Genomic DNA, 26,049 nt, shown 5'->3' with positions numbered 1-26,049 from the left:
ATAGTTCTGTATCAATAGACATTTTAGAATATAAAAAATAAACTGTCTTTTAAACCTAGTTCTAAATATAAGTTAACAAAAAAATAAAATAAAATAAAATAAAATAAAATAAAATAAATAAATATAAGTTAACTAGATAATCACTTAATGTAAAATTGAATAATGCCATAAAGTTAACTTGAAATAAACAAAACTTCTTAAAGTTATCAAGGAATGCTATTTACATGGACCTTCAAAGCCTAGGAGAATAACAGCTTGCCTTAAGATTTAGGTTAGGTTACCCTGACACAGCAATAGACAACATACTTTTGCAAAAAGTCTTTTAGATTAGAATACAATTTTTTCATATTTAATAAATAAAATAGCCCCAAGTTCAATGATTTTTGACCTAGAAAAATATCAAATATTTGTTTTCATTTTTTGTCATTATATTAAGGGCTACAGTAATGACATACCACAAACTAGGTATCTTAAAACAATGGAAGCTTATTCTTTTGGCAAGGTGAATTCCTTCTGCAAGTTCTGAGGGTAAATCTGTTTCCTGCCTCTCTTAGTTTTCTATGGTTACAGTCAATCCTTGGCATCCCTTGGCTTGCAGCTGCCTCTGCCCCATTAGCATTCAGAATTCTCCCTTTGTCCCAAATTCTCTTTTCATTTAAGGATATCAATTATTGGAGTTGGGTCCATTTCAAACCATGAGGACCTTGTCTTTATTTGATTATAACTGTAAAGACCCTATTTCCAAATAAGGTCACATTCACAGGTACCAGGGATTAGAACTTCAAAATATGTTTTGAGGGTACACGATTTAACCTAGAAGAATCATACCAAGAAGTATAAACAAGAAATTTTAACCTAGTCTTATTTTTAACATATTTGCTATTATGAATAAATATAAAATAAATCATTATTAGGGTTCTGAAATATTTTCCTTTAAAAGAACTCTGTGTGAAAAAAAAATTATCTTAGACGAGGTAATGCTGTAATCCCAACAGCTTGTGAGGCCAAGACAAGAAGATCACAAGTTCAATGCCAGTCTCAACAACTTGGCAAATTAGCAAGACGCTGTCTCCCAATAAAAAACATAAAAACAGCTAGGGATGGGACTTGGGACTCAGTGGTTAAGTGCCCCTGGGTTCAATACCTGGGGGGGGGGGGGACCACTGACCTAAAGGTCAAAACCTCTGCTTGCTTTTATGTCACAGTGGACCTTCAGCAGCCTTGTCCTGGCCTTCTCCACTGCTATCCTCCACAACTGTTTCCCTTCTTACATTTTATCTTTCAGCAAAATAGAAGACTATTTATAATTTCTCAACATACAACATTATTTTATGCTTCATTAACCTTGTTCATGTTCTTCCTCTTCCAACTTCCCCATCCCCCAGCTATGTATGTCCTATATATCCCTCATCACTTCCAACTCAGTGTCAGTTCAACTGCCATGTTTTAATGAAAGTCTTCTGGGAAGATCATGCCCCCTCAGCATCACCACCAGCTCCATACACTGAGCAAAGTGGCCATGGGTTATGGAATCAGGGCTCTCATTTCCTGCACGTCTCCTTCCCTATAGACCATGAATTCCATGATGTCAGGAACAGTATCTTCCCCTATTTTAGTTTCTTTCTCTTACTAAAGTGGTCATCTAAATATTAAAAGCTTGTGTATCTAGATGGGATAGGAAGAGTTCTAGCCAGTTTTTACTTACAGGGAAGTTTCCATAACACTGCATGCATTCTAATTCATACTTGTGCCATAGCATGTATTGTGTGAGAGGTTGACATCAGAAGCATGTCACTTAAGCAGTGAGGAAGCTCAGATAAATATCTGTCTTTAAAAATGACTTCTTTGAGTCTCTTTGAGTGATTGTGTAACCCTTTTATGGGGAAAAGTGTGAATTTAGGGGATTTATTAAGAACTAAGCAGATTAAGCCAGCTATGGTGGCACACATCTGTAATACCAGTGGCTCAGGGGGCTGAGGCAGGAGTATCACAAGTTCAAAGCCAATCTGGGCAACTTAGACCCTGTCTCAAAATGAAATTTAAAAATTTTAAAAGGACTAGGGATGTTGGTCATATACATTGCTATATTCACCTCCTACTCGGCAGCCTTCCTACTCAGTGACAGAGAAGAACAGAAAAGGCGAGAATATGGTATTCTTGTAGCCCTTTGAATGTGGTAGACTTGATTGTGGATATTATGTTTATCATAGAGTTCTATTAATCTGCACTTAGGAACTAATAGACAATACAAACATTTTTCCTATTAGGATTCTGAAACTTGTATACTTATACATTTGCATATCTTAGATTCTGAGGATTTTCAATATTTCATGAATATAAAATCATTTTATCTTCCATATTTTTCTTTTGCCAATAATTAGCTCCTGTCATCTCCTAATAGCTTAAAATACAGTCCTATATCCTCCATACACTGGTTGGTTCAGATTTACTCTGGGCTGATTAATGATCATGTCCAAATTTTTATTCGTTTTTTTAATGTATTAAATCAATTTGACATGTAAAAGCAGTTTTACCTATTTTACCTGGATTCTTGTGTTATATTTAAGTTGTGTTTTATCTCATTTGGGACTAATATCTCAGGTCCTTCGTAAATAGGGATGGTACCTTGTTATAGGATGGTAAAAGTATGAGATATAACAATAAAAGTGATTCAAAATTGATTATTTTCCAAGATAGTTCATTACTATGGTCAAGATAAAACCAACATGGATAGAATTGCCAAAAACACACAAAACTCTCTGTCTAACCAACAGGGGATTATTTCAGATCCATGACGCAAAGCCCATGATGCATCAGCAGTTTAGATGAATGTAGTTTAAGACAATGTACTTGGGGACATTAACGTTTCAAATGGAACCATTAGTATGTGTAGGGCATTGATAGTGTGACAGGATAAACTCACAATTCCCTTAAAATGGCTCTCTATCTGCCACTATGTAGCTAGATAACCTTTCTATTTGACTTTGGTTTTTGAAATTCAGTCTAAAATCCCAAAATCGTGGATTTGTCTACTTAGCAGGGTACAACTCAAGTTTACCTCTCATTTTTTCAGATAAACTGAAACTCTAAAAGGGGAAACTGTTTTGGTTTACCTCTTGCCTTATTAAATAAAATAAAACTTAAGACATTTGTATCCCTTGGTGGCTAAGAATCTTACAACATTTCCATATCAATATTCTGAACATCTACTAGCAGCATTTTCTTTTTATGATTCTCTAAATTTCATGGAAAACTTTGGATGAAAGTATATTCAACCCAGACATAAAATACCCTCTCACCATTTAGGGAAAAGACTGCTTTGTGTTTATTTTAATCTGTTTTATGTGCTCCTTTACCCCATGCTAAAATCAAATTACAAGTGAGAAAATTTGCATAAGTAAAAATTTAAATAAATTGTAGTTAATTTATCAAAGTTTAACATAAATCAAGTATAGGTAAACCGAACCTGAGACCATGGATCCAAGTACATTTTTTATGTTCATTATAGTCAGTCTGTTCCTAGATTTGAAAACTGAATTATTACTTATATCAAAACTGATTTTAGGGTTTTTTTTAAAAACAGTCATGTAATTTTAATTCTGTAAAGTACTGTGTTTAAAAGGAAACAATAACCCTTCCTCAGTATTTCAGGAATAATATTATTACTTTGCAGTGAATTTATCCAGAAATACCAGTGAGGTTTTTTTGAAGTGAATATAAAACATAGTTGCAGTTTATATGAATTCATTTAAATGGACTTCCTGTTTTCATATGTACTTCAAAATTACATTAATTCTTTCTAATAGATTTTGCTGTATAATTTCCTTCATTTTTATAGGTTTCAGATTAAATAATGATATTTTTATGTAGTGTGTGGTTTTCTTTTCTGTGTTTAGGTCCTTTCTTTGGGAGCAGATGTCCTACCAGAATATAAACTGCAGACACCAAGAATCAACAAGTTTACAATATTGCACTACAGCCCTTTCAAGGCAGTCTGGGATTGGCTTATTCTGCTGTTGGTCATATACACTGCTATATTCACCCCCTACTCGGCAGCCTTCCTCCTCAATGACAGAGAAGAACAGAAAAGGCGAGAATGTGGTTATTCTTGTAGCCCTCTGAATGTGGTAGACTTGATTGTGGATATTATGTTTATCATAGATATTCTAATAAACTTCAGAACTACTTATGTAAATCAGAATGAAGAAGTGGTAAGTGATCCCGCCAAAATAGCAATACACTACTTCAAAGGCTGGTTCCTGATTGACATGGTTGCAGCAATTCCTTTTGACTTGCTGATTTTTGGATCAGGTTCTGATGAGGTAAGAGCGGCTTAAAAAAATCTTATTTTCTGAAAGATTGCAATTATAAAAGTGAATCTACTTTCATTTAAAAATGGTTGCTTTACATACTTCTGTATTGCACAGATGAAATTCATTTTCACTTTGAAATGTTATAAAATGAAATGGAACTATTTTTCCATTGCAAATAATTTAAATTCCTTCTATTTTTGCTAAGAGATGCAAAATACATTCCTTTCTTTAACCAATAAGTTAAGCTTTGAGAAGTATACCGCATAGCACATTCCCAGGATGTAAAATGTCTACATATTAAGTTTGTGGGTGTAAAACTGTCAAACATTAAGAATGTTGCTTTCCTTCTTATTATTGTAGTTTGGTTCTTCAGATTATGTGGAAGAAAGAATCTTCTGACATGTCTTGTGCAAAACCCCTATCTCTTAAATAACATCCATGTTGGAAATACTGCATATATTCCAAATATCTTATAAAATTGGAAATTTAAAGAAATATGATTTGTGTATCCATATTGAGTGATTTTGGGGGATAGAGGGTCCATAATTATAATCAGATTCTGAAAGGATTTTTTCATCCAAAAAATTAAGTTCTCCAAAGGGCCCCTCCATTTAATTGCCCCCAATTTTTTTTTATAAATTCCCTGGATTGCATACTGGAAAAATTACAAAAGGTCTGAAAGTAGTTCTAAAGCAGTATAATAAGAAAAACTGAACTCAATGTGTTGAATTGTTTTTCTTTTTTCTTTTTATTTTTCTTCTTCTTTTTTTTTTTTTTTTTTTTTTTGGTGGTGGTGGGACTTGAACCCAAGGCCTTGTGCATACAAAGCAAGCACTCCATTAAAATCTGTATCCCCAATCCAATGTGTTGAATTTTTAAAAAGGTAGTATCTTTTCTGCCTAAAAACAATACATCATCTCTTGTTGTTGTTGTTTTTAAGTAAGTCTACATATGGTAGCCTTTGAAGGCCTCAGGACAAGAGACTCTTTCTGCCATGGAGAATCAATAGGTTTAGATTTTAACATTCTTTTGCCTGCAGAACATGCTGGTGAAACTGTGGGTCAGTTAAGAGCAGAGTAGTGGAAGATGATATTCTTGCTGGATTCTGCAAATATTAAACAAAGTCCCAAGTCTGACTTTCTTCATCAGTAAAGAATAATAATGTTACCTTCTTCTCTCCAGTCATTGTTTTTAAGACTATAATGAGGTAATACATGTGCAAATCAGCAAAGTCCTAAAAAAATATCAACTGCCACTAAAGTAGATAAAGTTTTAATAGCTATTTGTTTCAGTTTTAACTAAAAGAAAAGGAAGGGAAATATTTCATAATTATCTGAGTTTCTTTCAGTGGGAGATCCAGGTAATCACATCACAATAGTCCACACTGATAAACAATAGAATAAAACTTCATTTTTTCCAATGTTAAAATATATACACCAATAGCAAATTAAAATTTGAATAAATTAATGAATAAGCAAATGGAATTCTTAGGGGAAAGTGATATACTCATTGTATTCAATCAGTAATCATTAAATCAGTGAATATTTAGATATGCTTATTATCATCATTAATTCTAATTTATAGAATTTTTTTAAATATTTATTTTTTAGGTGTTGATGGACACAACACAATGCCTTTATTTTTATGTGGTGCTGAGAATCAAACCCGGGTCCCACCCATGCTAGGCGAGCCCTCTACCGCTGAGCCACAATCCTAGCCCTAATTTATAGAATTAAGTATGAGTTTGGTTTAATTTCAGTTAATATTTCACTTGAAAATAATAAAATTGCATTAAAACATGTAATTCAGACAATCACTGTTTCAGACAGGACTTCCTTTGAATAATCTGAAACAAGAGAGTATTTATGAGATTCACCTCAGTTAGAGGATGAAATAGTCTCGTGAAAAGAGGAAGCCTAGACCACATCTCTTATGAACTGTCAAGGAAAAGATGAATTTTGCCTCACAGAGACTGAGGCCAGTCCACAGTTCATGAGGAATTTCGTGAGCACCCCTATGTTCTCATAGCTGCTACTCAGTCTGTTTAAGAAGTGGCATGATATGGGAAAGATCATGGCTTTGGAGTCAGAAAAGCCTGGGTTTGATTCTCTTCTGTGTCACTTACTTGATGTTATTTAATCTATTTAAGACATTATTTGTTTTCTGTAAAATCGTTAAAAATGAGTTCTTGTGATTTTTTTAAAAAATAAGTTGAATTTATATGAAAAGACTAGGCCAGGTGAAGTTACGTAATAATTTTTTGCCAGTGTTTCCTTTTCTTCCTCTTCCACTCTTTGGATTAATATCTCTGATAGCTGATAAAAATCTCCCTTTAAAAACTTATATTGAATCACATTAACCCACAAATTTAAATAAATTTAATTCCATCAATTTATTTAACAAATAAATACTGTTAATGTGTATTCATGTGTTAATGTTGATAAATTACATTAACAGTGTTAATGTACAACAGTTATTATATTAACCAGCTGCAACTTAAAGGAATTCTGGAGAAATGAGAGAGGAAAAGTAAATGGTTTGAGTATAGTAACTGGGTTGTAAAGAACAGGAACACAGGATATGATGGGGTGAAGTAGATAGACATAAAATACATCAAATATGGAAAGGTACTGGAGGGCACACGTGGGAATCAGACATCAGGTACATCAAGATACCTTTCAGCCATAAAAGGGTAACAAGACAAGCGATGGACTTGGGCTACCTTTTATTTTTCACAGAAATTGCAATGAAGATGATCCTTTAACATATAAACTATGCTGTATAGCTATAATCAGGCTTTCCAGTTCATAGTGCTACTTCAGAATAATTTTTTTCAAAAGTGTACATTATACAATAAGTGCATTATAGATATTCAACATCCAATTTTATTTCTGACAAAAAAAGAAAAGAATTACTTCCAGAGCAAAGGATATCTTAAATTCATATAGACTAATGTGGGGAGTTTTGTCACAAGAATAGAAAAAAAAATAAAAAACTTTGAGATTTTGGACATAAGAGAGAATGATAAATTTTAGTGATTAAGCTAGTGATCGCTCTGATGAGAGATCATGTAGTCTCTTGATTTTCAAATTGCAAATTCATTAAGATGCCTCAGAAAGTCCCAAAGGCCCTTAAGCGTAGAGAGCAAAATGAACTGGTTAGATGCAGAGCAACCTCCACTATTAAATAAAAAAAAAATAAATAAAACTTGGTTTTATCTCCTTTACTAATTAGAATTCTGTATAAAAATTTTAAAAGTTGACCTAATCCATTTTTCCACTTCCAGAAAATATTATGGTATCCTGCTCCCTAAGTAGAATGGTTAATTTAACAAACATTTGCCAAGAACTTAACCTTGTGTCAGTCAATAAGGGAGACTCTGGCTTTACAGAAGAGCATAAGATGAGAACCCAAGTTCAGGAAGCTTGCAGTCTAGAAGGGGGAGACCAGCAGGTAGGCACATAGGATAATATCTAATAAATACTTTAATAACACCATTTACAAGGGACACACATAGAGAGAGTTCCTGATAACTTGTAGGAGTTTTTCAGTAGGAAAGGGTATAGAAGGATCATTCTAGTTAGAGGGGAAACCCATTAGAAGCATGGACCTATAAAATTTCCCAACCCTATCAGACCTAACATGTACATTCAATAACAAACATTTTATAATGCACCCTTTATTGTTAAATAAAATCACCTATAATAGTTACATGCCTAGTTTACAGGTATGATAGTTAATGACCTACCCTTAATAAAAGAGAATAAAAGGAATATTATCTGTAACAAAATAATATCTTTTTGAGTATGTAAATGCCTTGGGCATGTATACATTAAATAATATAATGAAGTTCTCAGGAGCTTTTACATAGATTTAATGAGTAAGCTTGTATTTAAAAAAATCAATATTCAACTGAATATTATTGTATTTTTCTTTATATTTGCATCCAGTAAGGATTGAAAATTTGTGCCTACGGTTACATGTATGCATATGGATAGGTGTATATTGTCCCATATACAGCCCAGAACTCTGCAACTGTGACAAGCACACATGTGGACTGATGATATGATGTAGTACACAACTACCACAAAACCTGCTGTCATTGAAGAAATCACTTTATGAGGCAGTAAACCAGTCTTAGTCAAGATTCAAATAGAATAAGCTAGTCATCTCTCAATTTACATGGTAGCTAAATTCCTGGAAAGTTTAATGAATATTAAAATGCACCAAGGTAAATTTCTTCTTATATTTAAAACCAAGTTTCAAGGATGGATGACTAAGTTTGGTTTTTGCATATACAAACGACGGGTAGGACACTGAAAAGTTACATAGCACATGGACAATTTCTGTTATTGTTGGAGACTATTGCAGACATTACAGGATTTCCACCTACCTCATTATATTAGCAAATTAAGAAAAAAATCAAGAGGATTGTGTCAAATATGGTAAAGATAAAAGGTACAAGAGGGGCTGAAAGTAAATCATTGAGTCGGGTATGCAGTAATGATATTATTAATTAGGTGCAATATTGGCTACAATGCCAAACTGAAGTGGCTTCAAGAAATAACAATAACAGAGCCCCTTCTTGCCAGAATCTAACAAATCAGAGGAGAATCCCAATACTGGAAGGCTGCACATGGTGAAGGAAAGGCTTATTGTATTTTGAGTCTTGGGTTTTTTTTTCCCCCTAAGATATTTATCCACTAAAAAGAAAGAGCAATGGTGGAGAGAGTATTAAATATTGACAGCAAGGCTACTGAAGATGCCTGAGAATGTGAGACTGGAGGGAATTTGAAGTTTATGTGGGGACTCGAGCCTGAGGGACACTCTTTCTTGTTGTTCAAGAGGTTAAACTGTCACAGGTAGTGCTTTTATAGATAAGCTTAGAGGCGGAATGGGGTTTAAGGTGTTCCTGTCTTTTACATTTTAAAGTCTGAATTTTAAAATATTCTGACAAATTCTGATCATACATATTACTACCAAATTAAAATACAGTCTCACTACCAATGTAGATCTTAGAACTAGAAGTAACCACAAGAAATTATCTAATTCAGTCTCTAGCCTATGGCATTAAAGCACTATTATTCCCATTTTACAAGTGAAGCCATTGAAACTCAGACTTGTTAAGTGACTTATCCTATTTTATGTACTACTCCTGTTTCGCAACATAATATTTACTCATTCAGCAAATATTTATTAACCACCCATCAAAATTATAGACACTTTCCTAGGTTTGGCTCTTTAGACAACACAAAGACTGTTCTCTAAGAATTTAGATTCTTGGACTGGAGAAGAGGAGGTGGGGCCTGGCAGAGAGCAGAAGACCAATAATACATAAACCAATAAATAACTGTGCAAGATGATTTCAAAAAAGAGTAAATTAAAAAAAAAGACTGATAAGAAATGTCTTGGGTGGTTGGCTAATGGTAAAGCCATGGAGGAAGTATCATTTGATACTTGATCCAGTCCCATGAAACTACTATGTAAAACATTTCAAACAGAAAGAAACACTTGTGAAAATGGCCCAATTGGGAAATAGGCTTGAGATGTTAAAGGAATAGAAAGAAGGCCACAGGCAGGCTGAACTGCAGTAAGGTGCTAAGATCTCAAGATGATTAGATAGGAACAAAATCACATGGGGTCATGGGGTTTGTTTATTGTGGCTGCAGTGAGAGTCTTTGGAACTTTGGAACAGACATAACATTGATTGACACTTGGAAAGATTGTGCAGGCTTTTGTCTGCATATGGCAAAGCCAGGAGAAGAGCAGGAGAATCAGATTAAAGCCCTTGCTGCAATGTAGAAGGGACACCACAACATGGTGCTAACAGAGATGGAGAGAAGTCAGTAAATGTGAATACATTTTTAAAGTAGGCTGTCAAGATTTGTTGGTAGATAAATTGTATGAGAGAATATGAGAAAAAGCAGAATTGGGGTAGTTCAAAGATGTTTTTATTGTTCACTTATTCTTGTTGAAAACCTAAAGAGAGGGGAAACAAAGGAGTTACTTAATCCATTTTTATAGATGGTAACTCATTTATCCAGATGGATAAAATCCTGGGGAGAGGCCAGGGATGTAGCTTAGTTGTAAGGCAACTGCTCAGCATATGGGAGGCCCCAGCATCACAAAACAACAATGACAAAACATCTGAGGAGAAAAAGGTGTGTTGTGGCAGACAAATTTCTGTTTTGGCAGTCTTAGGTTTGAGATGCTGATTACTCAGTCATCTAAGTAAAGATAGATGGTTTGTAGGCAAGTCAGGCACCCCAGGAGCAAGCACAAAGATATACATGTGAGTATTGAAAAATGAGATTCATTAAATGAAAAATCAGATATAATCCTGGCAAAAGTTGATTTGAGTCATTGTTTCTATACCAGGAGCAGGCACCAACTTTTGTGTGGGTCTTTTCAAAGTCTGGAGATTCATATTTGGTAGATCTGAAGGAAAATCTTGAAACTTACCTAATTTTTAGGTGGCAGAAATTATTCTGTCATTTGGATGTATAAGATCTGGTGGCAATCCCTGGGATGACAAAGTTCTCCTGTGTGTTCTGAGGTGAACATCTCTGTGAAATTAATGCAAAAATACATAAAGGATTGGAAATTATAATAGGGATGATTTCTTAATTGCTTAATGTTAGCTGGATTATCCAAATGTTTTCCTTGATGCATTATAACATTGTGGATTAACTTTGAAAAAGTAACTTTGTCAACGCCAATTAATATTAATGTCTTTCTTCCAATTCCACCAAATGTTAAACTACTGTAACACTGTTGTTTTATTTATACCAACATTAAAGAACTGAATTTTTATCCAAATAATTTTGTGTATAAAACATATCTAATGCTAAAACTATAATGAGACATATACATTTGTTACTAAAGAAGATGTAGCATGATTGCTTATATTTTTCATAATAACCATTTAACACTTTAAGCAAATTCAAATTTGCTAAAGTAAAGGATCTTCTATATATAATGCTAAAAACATGTTGAAGAAAATGAATATTGGCAATAACTGTGTTTGCCTATATCACTAATATTGTCTGATGTTCATGCCATTCAGAAAGGGAAATGATTCTGTATTTTCTAGTTTTATAATATCAGACATCATGCCACCTTAGCAAACTACCTTAATATCATTAATGAGAAGTAATAATGTTATTGCCTCCATCTTCAGAAAGTCAACTTCGATGGACTACCTCAGATTTTCTCACATTTAGCTTTTTGTGACAGACCTTAGTTTCTAAGACATTAACACTCAGAAGCTATAGAACTGTACTTAGTTACATTTTTCATTAGCTTCTGCCTTCCCTAAAATTAGGATTCTTGTAATTAATTCCTTCTTTTGTTGACCTCTCTTCTTTCAGACTTTACTGTTATATTCATGAATTGTGAATGCAAAAAAAAAAAAGGTCTTAGAAACCTAAGTATCTACAAAGCTCTTTGAGGGAAAAAATATCAATTGAAAATAATTTCTGTTCCTATTAATATGTTTGGATCATTAGTCTGATAAATTTTGGAATGAATATGTGGAAAATTTCAGCAGGTATCTGTTTAGAAACAGATTTTATCTGGATAAAGTCAAATTCCCATTTTAAAGATATAGCATTTATACATATTTGTTTATTGGGTCCCAGGGATTGAACTCAGGGACACCTGACCATTGAGGCATATCCCCAGCTCTATCTTGTATTTTATTTAGAGGCAGGGTCTCACTGAGTTGCTTAGCACCTCACTTTTGCTGAGGCTGGCTTTAAACTCATGATCCTCCTGCCTCAGCCTCCCAAGCTGCTGGATTACAGGAGTGCACCATCCTGCCTGGCTATACTTGTTTATTTGATGTAACATTTGCCTACTATGATTTAGAATCATTTGATGACCAGTTTTCCATGTCACCGTAAAGGAAGAGAAGGCAAATTCAAATTGCAATATATAATAGAATGCTAATTATACAAACAATATAAAGCCAAGTATCTCAGTTATAAATATAGTTAAATATGGGAAGAAATTTTCAGTGGGGTTGTATCTCCTCTTTAAAAACCATAGTTTGCCTGGGTGTGGTGCACACACCTGTAATTCCAGGGACTCCAAAGGCTGAGGAAGGAGAGTCAGAAGTTGGAGGCCAGCCTGAAAGACCCTGTCTCAAAATAAATATAAAAAGAATTGGGGGTAAGTTTCCTCTGGTTCAATTCCCAGGATTCCCCATAAAATTCATAATTTTTGGAAGTAAATATGAGGTTTGTTGTGAATAAAGAAATGGCACACTAGGTAATTCCCAACGTCTTATACATATTCAAAATATCTCTCTTTGTGTTAGTAATGGGTTATTGAAAATATTGAAATGATTGTAGACAAGATAACAAAGGACTACAAACTAGCTTTAATATTACTGAGTTTTATTGAATAATTCGTTGAACGATGTATATAAATGCAAAGCTATAAAAGAAAAGTGAGTGTGGAATCATGAAATTTATTACTTGTGTTACTATTTCCCTATTTGCACATTAATATTTTCTTACAAACAAGATGAATGATGAATTAAGCAGAAGGTTTCATTGATGATTTATTTTGTCAGCCCTGTGGATGAAACCAAAGAACATATACTTTGGTTCCTTACTTATAAAATAATAATCACATCACTTACCTATAGGCAAAGGTTTTAGAGAGTCTCTGTGATAAATATTTTAAATGTAAGATTCTTGCAAATGCTTACAAAAAATAAAGTAAAATTATTTTTTAAAATTCTTGAACGTAAGATTTTCTCTTGTTGATGACACTTTCTGATTTAATTGTAACCAAATTTATTCTTCAGTAGCAAGATGTTTAATGCTGATAAAAAATTTTCTAATTTCAGGCCTTCAAAAAGAATTCCACTGGTATTAAGACAGAATATTGCCTGATTTATTGTAGAATGTCTAGTAAAAAATATTGACAGATATTTTAAATATGAATCTAGGATCTAATGGATTTAAAAACTATAATTGTATATATATTTAAGAAAGTTAAATACTTCAATAAAGAAAACTAAATTCTACCTCAGTATAAGAAGGTACCTGGGGCTTTTAATAAACAGTAGATGTAGATATGTTTTCAAGTTCAGATTGGATGATATTCATTTACCAACAAAAAAATATGAATTATTTAACTTCGGAAAGAAGAGACATTTTAAAAACAAAAAAAATGATGTCAAAATTTGTTAAAAATAAAAGTCTAAAGAAAACTTTCTTTGCTGTGACATCTGGCAAAAAGAGTCTGAAATATTCAATCACAATAAATGAATTCTCAGGTTGATCTGGTACTGGTAAGGTGTGGACTGGAAGTGATAAGGTTCCTTTTGTCCCCCTTACTAACAAAGTACCTTTCTTTGAAAATGAATTACCTTTTTTATATCTTATAATTTCAGTATGTGTTTTTATTTTATAAAAATAATAACACTTTACCATTTGTTGAGCTTTTATGCTTTCAAAGTCTCTATCAAGAGTAAAAATTAGCAAAAAATATTCTAATACCAGTAAAAAGCTCAATAAATAACATCTAAGAGAAAATTCTTTATTGCTTCTCTTTTCAAATGGTTGTGAGTGGGTTTGTAGATAGTTTCATCTGTTATATTGCCAGAAATTTAAAAACCACAAAGATAGATTTCTATACCATATCTGGATATTTCATGTAATTAGGTATGCTGCAGGATAACCATTCATTTTGAAATCATTTCAATTCTGATGTTAACATAATATTATGAGGAAGTTATTGGACCCACTTTTCACTTGCAGGCAGTATAAATAGAGTACATTGTACTAAAAATGAGATCTAATAGTGCCTAACTCAGCAAGAAGAGAATGATAATACCTTTGTCTACTCTGTCTTAAATTTGGATACAGTTGATTCTCTCCATTCTGTAACATGGGGCAAGATACCTTAAGTCTTTAGAGAAATATTTGGATAGAAAGAAGAAGAAAATAATTATTGCAACTCTAAGCATTGTCTATAAGCAGTGCTCTACAAAACTGTCACTAGCAAAGAATTCTCAAAGGTATTAGCAGAACTTAATAAAAATAGAAATAAGGCCAAGGTATTTGTTACATTGTCACACAAAAATGTAAGAGGTATTTAAAGAGAGACATGAAGAGTGACCATTTATTGGGTCTTATCTGCAACTCCATTATTAGACATTTTTATTCTAATTTACAGATGAAGAAACTGAAGCTTGGGACTAAATAAATAACTTATGCAAAGTGACATATTGATACAAAAACAGAGTTCAATCATAAGTTTGTCCATTCAAAGGTCCCCTAGCACATACCTATTAAAACTAAAATATTGCCCATACAAATAGTGGAGACTAAAACTGGGCATGGTGGCTCATACCTTTAATCCCAGCAACTGGGGAGGCTGAGGCAGGAGAATCAGGAATTCAAAGTCAGCCTCAACAATTGCAGGGGGGTGCTAAGAAACTCAATGAGACCCTGTGTCTAATTAAAATACACAATAGGGCTGGGGATGTAGCTCAGTGGTTGAGTACCCCTGAGTTCAATCCCCAGTACCAAAAAAAAAAAAAGGAAGAAAAATAATAATAAAATGACCTTGAACTATCCATCAATCATGGTAAGGATATATGCTTTTAAATCTGTCAAGAAGAAAAAAAACCTATTTTTTTCATTACACTCTGAAAACTATAACACAGCATTGGGAACAGAAAAGACTCACATCTCTATACCACTAAACCTGAAAATAGACCAATTCTAGTTATGGTAGCCCTATCTCAACTACACAAATTCTTCTGACTTTTAAAGACTTTCAAGATTATTTTTAAAACAATTAATGCCTTCCCTTATTACCACCATGGTACAAGGGAAAAATATTACAGTATATACTCTAACATTTTAGTAAAAAGTTTTCTTTTCTTTGACATTAATGTTCTTTTTTTTACCTAGTCCTTATTAATAGATAAGGGGCAATAGTTATTTCATGTGCTATTTCTTCAATTAAGATATAACTATTCTTAACACAGTTGGATTACTTTGTAAAATAAACACCAACAATGAACAGATAAAATGACTCAATAATTGATTGGTAAATACCATGTAACTATGGAATAATTATATGCCCTGTGAATTATATAGTACTTATAGTTGACATTATTTAAGAAACCTAAGAAATGAACTTGTAATTTGTACTTATCAGATTTCAAGTCCAAACAACCAGTTAAGTATCCTGTTATTATATAAAAGTATCCTATCATTAGATACCTGGTCAGTAATAATCATGCAATTAGTTACAGATATCATACTCCAAAGCAAAATATAATCATAATACCCTTGGCATATCAAGAAACAATTTATCCATTTAACACATTTAGGAAGGAAAAAATGCATTTAAATATAGAGTGTAATTAATGCATGCAATTATCCAATAAGTGTTCCAGCAGTTACAGAAAGAGGGAGCTTGACTGGCTCCTTTTCATTATTCAGGTCTTTCTCAGTTCAACTGTCAGCCCTCAGCACAGCCTTTCTTGATCTTTCTGTCTGAAGTAATCTCAGCCACAACCCATGCCCCTGAACACCCCCTCTAATATTATACTGTGTCATGGTATTCTGTTTAATGTCCTCTTTGCACTTTTTACTCTGTGAAATTTTTTTTTTAAAATATCTATTTTGCCCAATAAATAAACTAGGTCTTTATCTCATAAAATGACCTAGTTTCTTTCTATTAAAGAAGACACTGTGTCTACTAAATATGTCTGTTAGAAAAGTGGGCATTCCTCCTGTTCAACACTACAGTCCTGGTGTGTGGTTTGGGGTAGGCAGGAGCACTGGGATGTTTGTTGGTGAATGAATGATTTACTGAATACACATTATAGACAAAGTACTTGTTTGGGGTTTAAAACAAGATAGATTATCTGTCCCACAAATCTTACATGGGTAGATAGTGAAATAAACTGCCATATGTTCAAAGCATTTTCCAATGCAGGTTTAAAACTTTTTAAAATTGAACTAACCTTAACATTTAATTCAAACATAAGAGTTGTTCTCAATGCTACCATATCATTTTAACCTGTTTCTAGCAACTCTACCTTACCTAAACGTACTTTGACTTGCTTATCAACTGTTTCTAACCATACACATTTATTTCCAACAGACAACCACATTAATTGGTCTTTTGAAGACTGCTCGGCTCCTTCGTCTTGTGAGAGTGGCCAGGAAACTGGATCGATATTCAGAATATGGCGCTGCTGTTCTAATGCTCTTAATGTGCATATTTGCCCTGATTGCTCACTGGCTGGCTTGCATTTGGTATGCAATTGGGAATGTAGAAAGGCCATATCTGACTGACAAAATTGGATGGTTGGATTCCTTAGGACAACAAATTGGGAAACGTTACAATGACAGTGACTCAAGTTCTGGACCATCCATTAAAGACAAATACGTCACAGCACTTTATTTTACCTTCAGCAGTTTAACCAGTGTAGGATTTGGAAATGTGTCTCCTAACACCAATTCGGAGAAAATCTTTTCAATTTGTGTCATGTTGATTGGCTGTAAGTAGATTTCTCTTTTGCTATCTGTTAGGATAAAATAATACCACAAAATTGATAATCTCTAGAACATTGAGAGTAAAAAAAAAAACTATAGACAAGTATGAAGATAATGGAGTTACATACATGGGTACTGTATTCTGTTGAATCTGATTCTTTCTGTGAAGTGAAATACACATAAAGGCTTTTCTGGACCTCAAGAAATCATGGGCATAAAATTGGAGTGACATGGGTCTTGGGATTCAGAAACTGAAACTTGCAGTTCACTCTTGTTGCTATATATTATTTTAAAAAAGGTCTTCATTATTTATTGTTAATAGGTATTTTCTATTTCAAGCTTAGGCCAGATTATAGTAATACTATAGATATAGATAGGTGGATGGACAGATATAGAGATAATTATAGATGGATATAGATAGAACCGTATATATCATAGATATGTGGGTATTTCCATATGTCATCACTATAATTATAATGTAAATTAATTTTCAAACACCTTTATGTATATATACATACATATACAACACATATATACTTGTATATGTATATATATACATAAATTTTCTCCCGACATTGACAAAAAATCCATTTTCCTATGACATTACTCCAAGAGCTAATTAATTGCTCTTTACCCTGTAATGAGTTTATATTGAGCATCATTTATTACATATATTCTTTGGAATAAAAAAGAAACTTAGATTATGATGAAGTGAGATTAATGTTAATATTTTCAAGAATTATTCCTGTGGAACCATAAAGGTAACCTTGATGATAGCAAGCAGTAATTAGCAAAAATATGATTGATTTGTACATCTTCAAGAAGAGTATCATATTTAGATTACATACAAAGTTGAAAAGAGTTCTGATGTTCAATTTTTAAACATCAACCTACTGACTACTGAAATATATTCAAATAAGACCTATTTCTGAAACTTAAATAGATTCTCCCACTTTATTGTCTACTTTATAGAAATTGTAATTTGCATATATATGTGCATACTCGTTTGGCATTTTTATCTTAATAACATTTGAATAAGAAAATAATAGATTTAAACACTCTTTAGATACTCTACAAATTCAGTCCAAGCTTTGACTGCAACCACAGAAGTAACAGTATATCCAGAAGAAATTGGAAGTGGAGTCTACTAGAAAAATTAGAAATTTATATCCAGGCAGATTGAGTTTCCCCAGGCAAATACAATTAAAGCATTTCATGATTGTAATGACTAGAATAAACTTTACATTTGTTTTAAACTTTAGTGGCATAAGTAGCAAGCAAGGAAAAGAAAAAGGTTTATTCTCAAATTTTGTATAGAAAAAATATATATAATGATGTTTTTAATAAAACAGAATCTCTATTTAGAAATTTAGAATTTTCAAAAAAAAAGTTTATAAGTACAGCAAAGTGTAGCCAGTTCACCATTTAGTGATCCTCACCACAGTGAGGATTAGATAAGTATGTGGTGATATTTATTTTGTAAACTATTTTAAATTAAAGAAAGCTCAGTTTATCAATTGGTCCATATCTAATCTCTAATCCCTAATCAAGAAAGTATGAACAGTTTGCTTTCTCTCTCTCTCTCTCTCTCTCTCTCTCTCTCTCTCTCTCTCTCTCTCTCCTCTCTACCCTTCTCTTCCTTCTCTCCCCTGCTTTATTCTTTCCTTCCTTTGTTCCCTTTTCTAGCTTTTATCAATATAGGATCAGATTATTTCTATTGATCACTTAAAAATTCCATGTTTCCTGCAGATAAATTTCATCTTTTAAGAGAAAACACTCTTGTTAAATTGAATACAGCACAATAAACTCATCATCCACATAACATCATTTATTTTATTAAAAGATTCATTTCTATAATTTAATCAAAATGGGATTGTGTAAAATTTGATGTCACACAGGAAAAAGCTTACAGATATTCCCAGTGGAATCTATCATGACCTGTTATGAAATAAATAAAGGTAAAATTAAGACTTGTAACTCAGCAATAAGAAGAATGTCAGAAATTTGCTGAGCAATTTGATGTTCATGGATATATTTGTACCTGCTATTTCTAGCTAGAACTAGATTAGGAAACCATTTGGTTTCCTCTATTTGCTAAATTCATACTCCAAGCATATACTTCACACTTCTCAGACTCATTAGGGAGCCTAATTTTGACCTAAAAATAAAATGCAACTGAAAATGTAATGTAAAATATTGTATATGTGCTAATTATAAACATAGTGATTATCAGATTTAACTCTCATAATCCTTGAGCTTATTTAAATTCAGTCATTTTACTAAAAAAATTTGAAGACAAGTTGGGAAAAAAAGTAATCAACTATGCACATTACAATAATATAATTCAAGAAAACTTAAAAATAAAAATTAAAAATTATCATCTACCCAAATGAAAAAATTTAAATTTATGTAAATACATTTTATTTATTTTTAAAAAATATTTTTTAGTTATAGATGAATATAATACCTTTATTTTATTTATTAATTTTTTATGTGGTGCTGAGGATCAAAACTAGTGCCTCACACATGCCAGCAAGCCCTCTACCACTAAGCCACAACCCCAGCCCCTGTAAATGCATTTTAAAAGCTTCTACCTAATTACTATCTAATTACTACCTAATCACTTCTGATGTATACTATACATAAACAGGAATCAGATAATTCATTTAAAAGGGTATATAATTCAAAATAAAAAAACAAAGTGAAAATTAATAAGTGTAAATATAATTTATGCTGACTTATTTGTATTTATGCTAATTTATAGTATAAATTTATACTTTATTCAAATACTAGAAATACAATGTCTATATTTAATTTTAAAAAACGAATAAACTAGTAAAATAAGAACAAATGTCTTCCATCTCTAACCTGCTTGACAAACATCTTGGGAGAATTTCTCAATGTTTTAGACTGTAAAAGACAGTTACTAGAGTTCTCTACTTCCAGTACGATGGAGTAGCCTTACCCCTCCTTATTAAACAAATAAACAAAATAAAAAAGCAAAGAAACAGAATCCCAAACAAAATGTATAAGGTAAATGCTTTCAGACGTTGAGCACCAAGAAGGGAAGTGCAATCCCTGAGAGAAGGGAAAGAACCAAGATACCACCATGTTACCCTTGGTTTCCTGCCTATAGACGCCTTCTGAACCACAGTGAACAATAAAGGAAAAAAAAAATCTAAGCAGACTACAAAATTATCACTAAATTAAGAAACAATATCACAGGATATGAAGCCTAGGGTGTTATGGTGTTCAATACAAAAAGAAAAACAGAAACAAAACAGAGACAACTATGACAAAGTAAAACTCCAAAAAACTACAGGGGTATACACCTGAGTACTAATAAATACTAAGACAACTACATGGAATGAAAGTCCTCGTGGCCAGGCGAAGTAATATATAAGTAGTAATCTGAACAATTTTTAGGTTTCACCCAGGTTTGGAAGATTCAAATAAACAGAGCAGAAAACCTCCATTGAACATCCAGGGTATTCACTAGAAATCTCAGAAAAATAATAATGCCACAGTATCAGGGCAAATCTTAAACAAAACTTTAAAAACAAGCCTCAATAGATACAACCCAATCATCAAATTATCTAACTATCTGCAAGAACAACGTCTAGTGAGCAAGAGATTTTTAGACAAGACCATGACAGCACAAAAAAATAATGGGAAAATAGGTAAAGGGGATTACATCAAACTAAAAGCTGCTGCAAAGTGAAAGAAACAAACACAGAGTGAAGAGAGAGCATGTGGGAAAATATTTACAAACTATACATCTGACAACGGGACAAGGGGTTAATATCCAAAATATATAAGGAAACTAAAAAAACTTAGGAGTAAAATAAATATAAATAATCCATTCTTAAAAACAGATATTGACCTAAATACACATTTTTCAAAAGAAAACATACAAATGACCAACAGGTATATTTTTAAATGCTCAACATTACTAATCATCATGGAAATGCAAATCAAAACCACAATGAGAAATCATCCCATTCCAATAAGAATAACTATTAACAAAAAAAATAAGTGTTGCCAGGTGTGGTGGCACATGCCTGTTATCCCAGTGGCTCAGGAGGCTGAGGCAGGAGGATGGCAAGTTCAAAGCCAGCCTCAGCAATTTATTGAGGTGCTTAGCAACTCAGTCAAACTGTGTCTCTAAATAAAACACAAAATAAGGCTGGGGATGTGGTTCAGTGGTTGAGTGTCCCTGGTACCAAAAATAAGTAAATAAAAAGATAAGTGTTGGCAAAGATGTAGAGAAAAAGGAACACTTGCATATGTTCATGGGAACATAAATTAGTACAATCATTATGGAAAACAGTGTGGATGTTTCTCAAAAACCTTAAAAATAAACCTGCCATATGATCGAATGATCCCACTCCTGGGTAGATATAGCCAAAAGAAATTAAATTGTTCTGTCAAAAAGAAATCCCACCCCCATGTTTATTATAGCACTAGTCACAATATTCAGAAAATGGAAATAACCCAAATGTCCATCAACTGATAAATGGATAAACAAATATAGAACATATGTATATATATAATGTATATATATGGAATATATATGTAAATATGAAACATTAATATAATTAATTCAACCTTAAAAGAGAATGAAATCTGTCATTTAAAGTAACATGGATAGAGCTGAAAATATTTAAGTATAATAAGCCAAGAGAAGATAGAAATTGCATGTTCTTGCTCATATGTAGAAAATAAAAAAAGTTGACCTCAAAGAAATTAAGAGTGTAATGGTGTTTACAAGGATAGAAAGAGATAGAAGAGGGTAGGGAGGAGTGGAAAGAGATGGAATCAAGGGCTTTAAAGTTACAGTTGCATAGGGGTAAAAAGTTTTGTTGTGCTATTAGACAGTGGGGTCACTAAAGATAGTGATTGAGATTAGACCAAAGGATTTTAGTATTTTAATCACAAAGAAATGATAAATGTTTGAGGAGACACATAAAGTTGAACTGACTTATACATTATGCAATGTACACATGTATCAGAACATTATGACAGTTTTACGTGTTTATGTATAACTTTTAAATAAATTTAAATGTAAATAATAACAATGTCTAACATTTTAAAGGATGAAAAAATACAGCATGGATCAACATTAATTTTATAACAGCCAGAATTATTATTAAAACGATATAGTACAACACAGAAAAATGTGACCCATAAGCAGGCAGCAAATCAAATAAAAAAGGAAAAGAACAGACAGAGATGATAAAACTAACAGAATACCTAGTACTTGAAAAAATGTATATGTAGAGTCCCCAAAACTAGGGAAGCAAGTAGAAAAATAATAAGAAAAATAATGATTGATTTTTTTCCAATCTACCTATAGTTTATAGATAACATCTATAAACTATAGATTCAAGAAGTTCAATGAGTCCTAAACAGATTAAATGTAAATAAAATATATAAAGGCACACCATAATCAAGTTGCTGGAGTTGAGTATGGTGCCATGTACCTGTAATCTCAGCAACTCAGAAAGCTGAGGCAAGAGAATCTCAAGTTTGAAGCCAGCCTGAGCAACATAAGGAAGCCTTATCTAAAAATAAAAAAATAATAATAATAATTAGAAGAACTGGGAATTAGCTCAGTGGTAGAGTATCCCTGAATTTAATACCCAGTACCAAAAACATAAAAGAATCAAATTGCTGCAAACTAGTTACAATGAAAATCTTAAAAAGGGCTAGGGGGAAAAAAGATCCACATCAAAAAAAAAAAAAAGGCATAAGGTTAATAATAGAACATTTGTTCTTAGAAACAACAGAAGCTAGAGATAATGGAATAAAATTTTTAAATTGCTGAAACAAAAAAAAATGTCAAAATTATAATGCAAAGGGAGTGATGAACCTAAACGGAGAAATAGACAAATTCAAAAGAGAAATCTGCAAATGCAGTTTGAAATTTCAGCATTCTTCTATGTTTTATACAATAGAAATAATAATAATAAAATATAAAAGACTTAAGTACTACTGTTAGCTAACTTTGCTTGGTGACAATTACAGACTACCAGCAGAACACACATTTTTTTCTAGTATATGTAGGTCATTAGTCAAGACATCATATCCTGAGCCACAGAACATGTTTAAAGTACTAAAATCATACAGAGTATTTCTCTGACCACAAAAAAATCCAAGAATAAATAACAATAAAGAAGGAGGAGGCAGAAATATAGGAGAGAAAAATGGATAGATATTTGTAACGTCTCCAAATATTTAAAAATGAATTAACACACTTCCAAATAATTTATAGTTCAAAGAAAAAGTAATCACATAGATAACAGAAAATATTTTTACTTAATGCAAATGTATGAGCCATCTAAAGCAGTGTCTAGAGAGAAATTTATAGCTTTCTGAGTCTCTTTATTTAAAAGAGATCCAGGCCTCTATCTTAAGAAACCAGTAAAAGATAATAATGATAAGATAAACTAGCAAATTAAACAACACAGGTAGAAAGAAAGGGAAAATGGAAATAACAGCTGAAATTAATGAAACAGAAAACAATAGAGAATGAATCAAAGTAAATTTTGGCTTTCTAATGATCAATAAAATTGATGAACTTTCGAATTAGACTGGAAAAAAAGAGGGGCAGAGAAAGCTACAAACAACCTGTATGAAAGAAAAGATGTTACTATAAATCTTACAGACAGAAGTAGCTTCCACCCAGGTGCTGGTCTTTCTGAGAAAGCGAAAGAAAGTAGTGCTTGGTGAGCCCGGACTTCTTCTCTTTAGCACTGTGCCCAGCAGTGTGCAGTGACTACACCCAACAGCACTATGGTCTAGGTCTCCAAACTAGCCTCTGTCTACACTGTCTGCCCTCATAATGCATGACAATGAAGCTACCATCACAGAGAATAAGATTAATAAGTTTGTTTGGTATAAACAAATCAGATTTGTCTGCTTGTTCGCTAAGGCCAGGTTCAATGTTAGCCTTAGGAACTTCCTATGCAATGGAGGGGCTGATGGATCTGCTCAATCAGCTGGAGGCCCCTCCACCACTGCTAAACCAGCCCAGGAGAATAAAGTAGAGGTGAAGAAAGAGAATTTGGGAGTTTGATGATGACATAAGCTTGGGACATTTTGACTAAACTTTGTAATATATTAAGTAAGAAGCTGAACTTTGAGGAGAAGGGGTGATAAATAAGTGAGCACTTGACTCCCATGTGTGAAGCTCTGGATTATTCCACAGAACCATAGGGGGAAAAAATTGAATTCTGGGAAGAAAATTGATAATAAAAGTACTTTATGAATTGATTTATTACAATAAATTTGAAAATCTAGGTGAAATGCACAAATTCATGAATGATACATTTTTTCCAAAACCAAAACAAAAGATAATTCTGAACCACAAAAAAAAAAAATCAATAAATTTGAGACCTTCAAAATTAACTTCTGTTCTTCAAAGGACATTGTTAATAATATAAATGGGAAAGTGATAGGATATAATATAAATATAAAAAGGGTTGATATCTAGAATATATCAAGATTTCTTACAACTCCAAACTAACAAGATAATTCATTTCAAAAATGAGCAAAAATGAGCAAAATATTTTTTCAAAATATTTGGAAAGACACTTCACAAAAGAATGGTCATAAAGTACATATAAAGATGACATCAGTCAGCAGGGAAATACACATTAAAATCCTAGTAAGATATTACATACACTCTACCATGGTTAAAAATAAAAACTGACTAAACCAAATGTTCCAGAGGATATGGAACAACTGGCATTGTAATACATTACTGATGAGAATGTAAAATAAAACAACTTTGAGAAACAACATGGCAGTTTCTTATGAAGTTATACATACCACACAATTCAGTAATTCCACTCTTAAGTGTTTAAAAGGAAAATAAAAATATATGCACACACAAAAACTTAGGCACAAATATTCATGGCAACTTTATTCATAGTAGTCAGTGAACTTCCATCAATGGAAGAGATAAACTGCAGCATTGCCAAAGGATGCAAATCAATTTGTCAATTCAAGACCTAAAACAAATTACTGATAAACACAACAATCCTCAACCTTCTGTTGCGCATGTCAGACTCAAATGAGCATGTACATTATAGTTCCATTTATGCGAAACCCAAGGAAATGCAAACTAATCTGTACTGACATAAAGGAGTTCAATGGTTGCCTAAGGTCTAAAATGAGGGACACAAGGAGAACATTTGTGGTAATGGAAACAGTCTATATCAATTATTGTATTTACAGGATTATTCATGTTTGTCCCATCTACTTTGGCTATGCACTTGAAAAGGATGTATCTTGTTATAAATAAATTATGCTGCAATAAATTTATATTTTTAAGTACATTTTTAAAAATATGTCTGGGCATAGTGGTACATGCCTATAATTCCAGTGACTCAGGAGGCTAAGGCAGGAGGATCACAAGTTTGAGTCCAGCCTTAATAGCTTAGTGAGGCCCTAAGCAACTTAAAAAGACCCTGTCTCAAAATTTAAAATAATAATAATAAAGGGGGGCCGGGGGTGTACCTCAGAGGTAAAATACCCCAAAGTTCAATCCCCAGTACCCAACCTACACCCCAAAATTGTATGTAATACATAGGAAGAAAAAGTGTATTTAGTCTATCGGCATAGTTTATCTAATATACAAAAACCAGTGAAATTTATTAGCTTGGATAACATATCATAGTTTGGGAATAGTGTGCTAAAGGAAGTTTTAAGATATACATGTTTTATTTCTCTAATAAACTAACAAGTAAACCATTTTGATGAAATAAGAACTTTCTACTAAATAAAATATTGATTTTAAGGGGAAAATGCCCATCTATAAATAGCCAGCATTCTTTTGACTGGTATTTTACTCCAATTGGTGGACATCAACTAAATAATATATAACTATAATAATTTTGTTATATTATAGTTTTATCTCTATCTTGCAATATTTAGCTCTACTTGCTTCCTCTCCAATCAAAACAAAACAAACAAACAAAAAATAACTCTTCTGTATAATTTAAAACATCATCAGCATAGAATTTCCCAAGAGATATATTTTAATCGTTCATTTGGGTCTTCAACTACATACTTACAATCCAGATTTTCCATTATAACACTAAGCGGGAAATACCTGTTTATTACATAAACTAATGTTTCAATGGTAAGATAGAGATAAAACCTCAATATTTATTAAAAAACTAAACAAGAATATTTTT

General features: G+C 32.5%; 1 protein-coding gene across 5 annotated transcripts in view; it reads left to right on the top strand.

Annotated features, from left to right (window-relative positions):
* The window catches only part of Kcnh7 (potassium voltage-gated channel subfamily H member 7), a 460,547-nt gene that overhangs the window by 373,067 nt on the left and 61,431 nt on the right, over positions 1–26,049 (top strand). For all 5 annotated transcript variants that reach the window (XM_078017498.1, XM_021729010.3, XM_021728984.3 and 2 more), the window contains 2 exons: positions 3,897–4,322; positions 16,452–16,851. In XM_078017498.1, coding sequence (XP_077873624.1) covers positions 3,897–4,322; positions 16,452–16,851 — 826 coding nt within the window. The remainder of the gene's footprint in view (positions 1–3,896; positions 4,323–16,451; positions 16,852–26,049) is intronic.

Source organism: Ictidomys tridecemlineatus, chromosome 7 (genome assembly GCF_052094955.1).
Source record: "Ictidomys tridecemlineatus isolate mIctTri1 chromosome 7, mIctTri1.hap1, whole genome shotgun sequence".
Taxonomy (NCBI): Eukaryota; Metazoa; Chordata; class Mammalia; order Rodentia; family Sciuridae; genus Ictidomys; species Ictidomys tridecemlineatus.
Note: the sequence above shows the minus strand (reverse complement) of the source record. Positions and strands in the feature narration are given on the sequence as shown.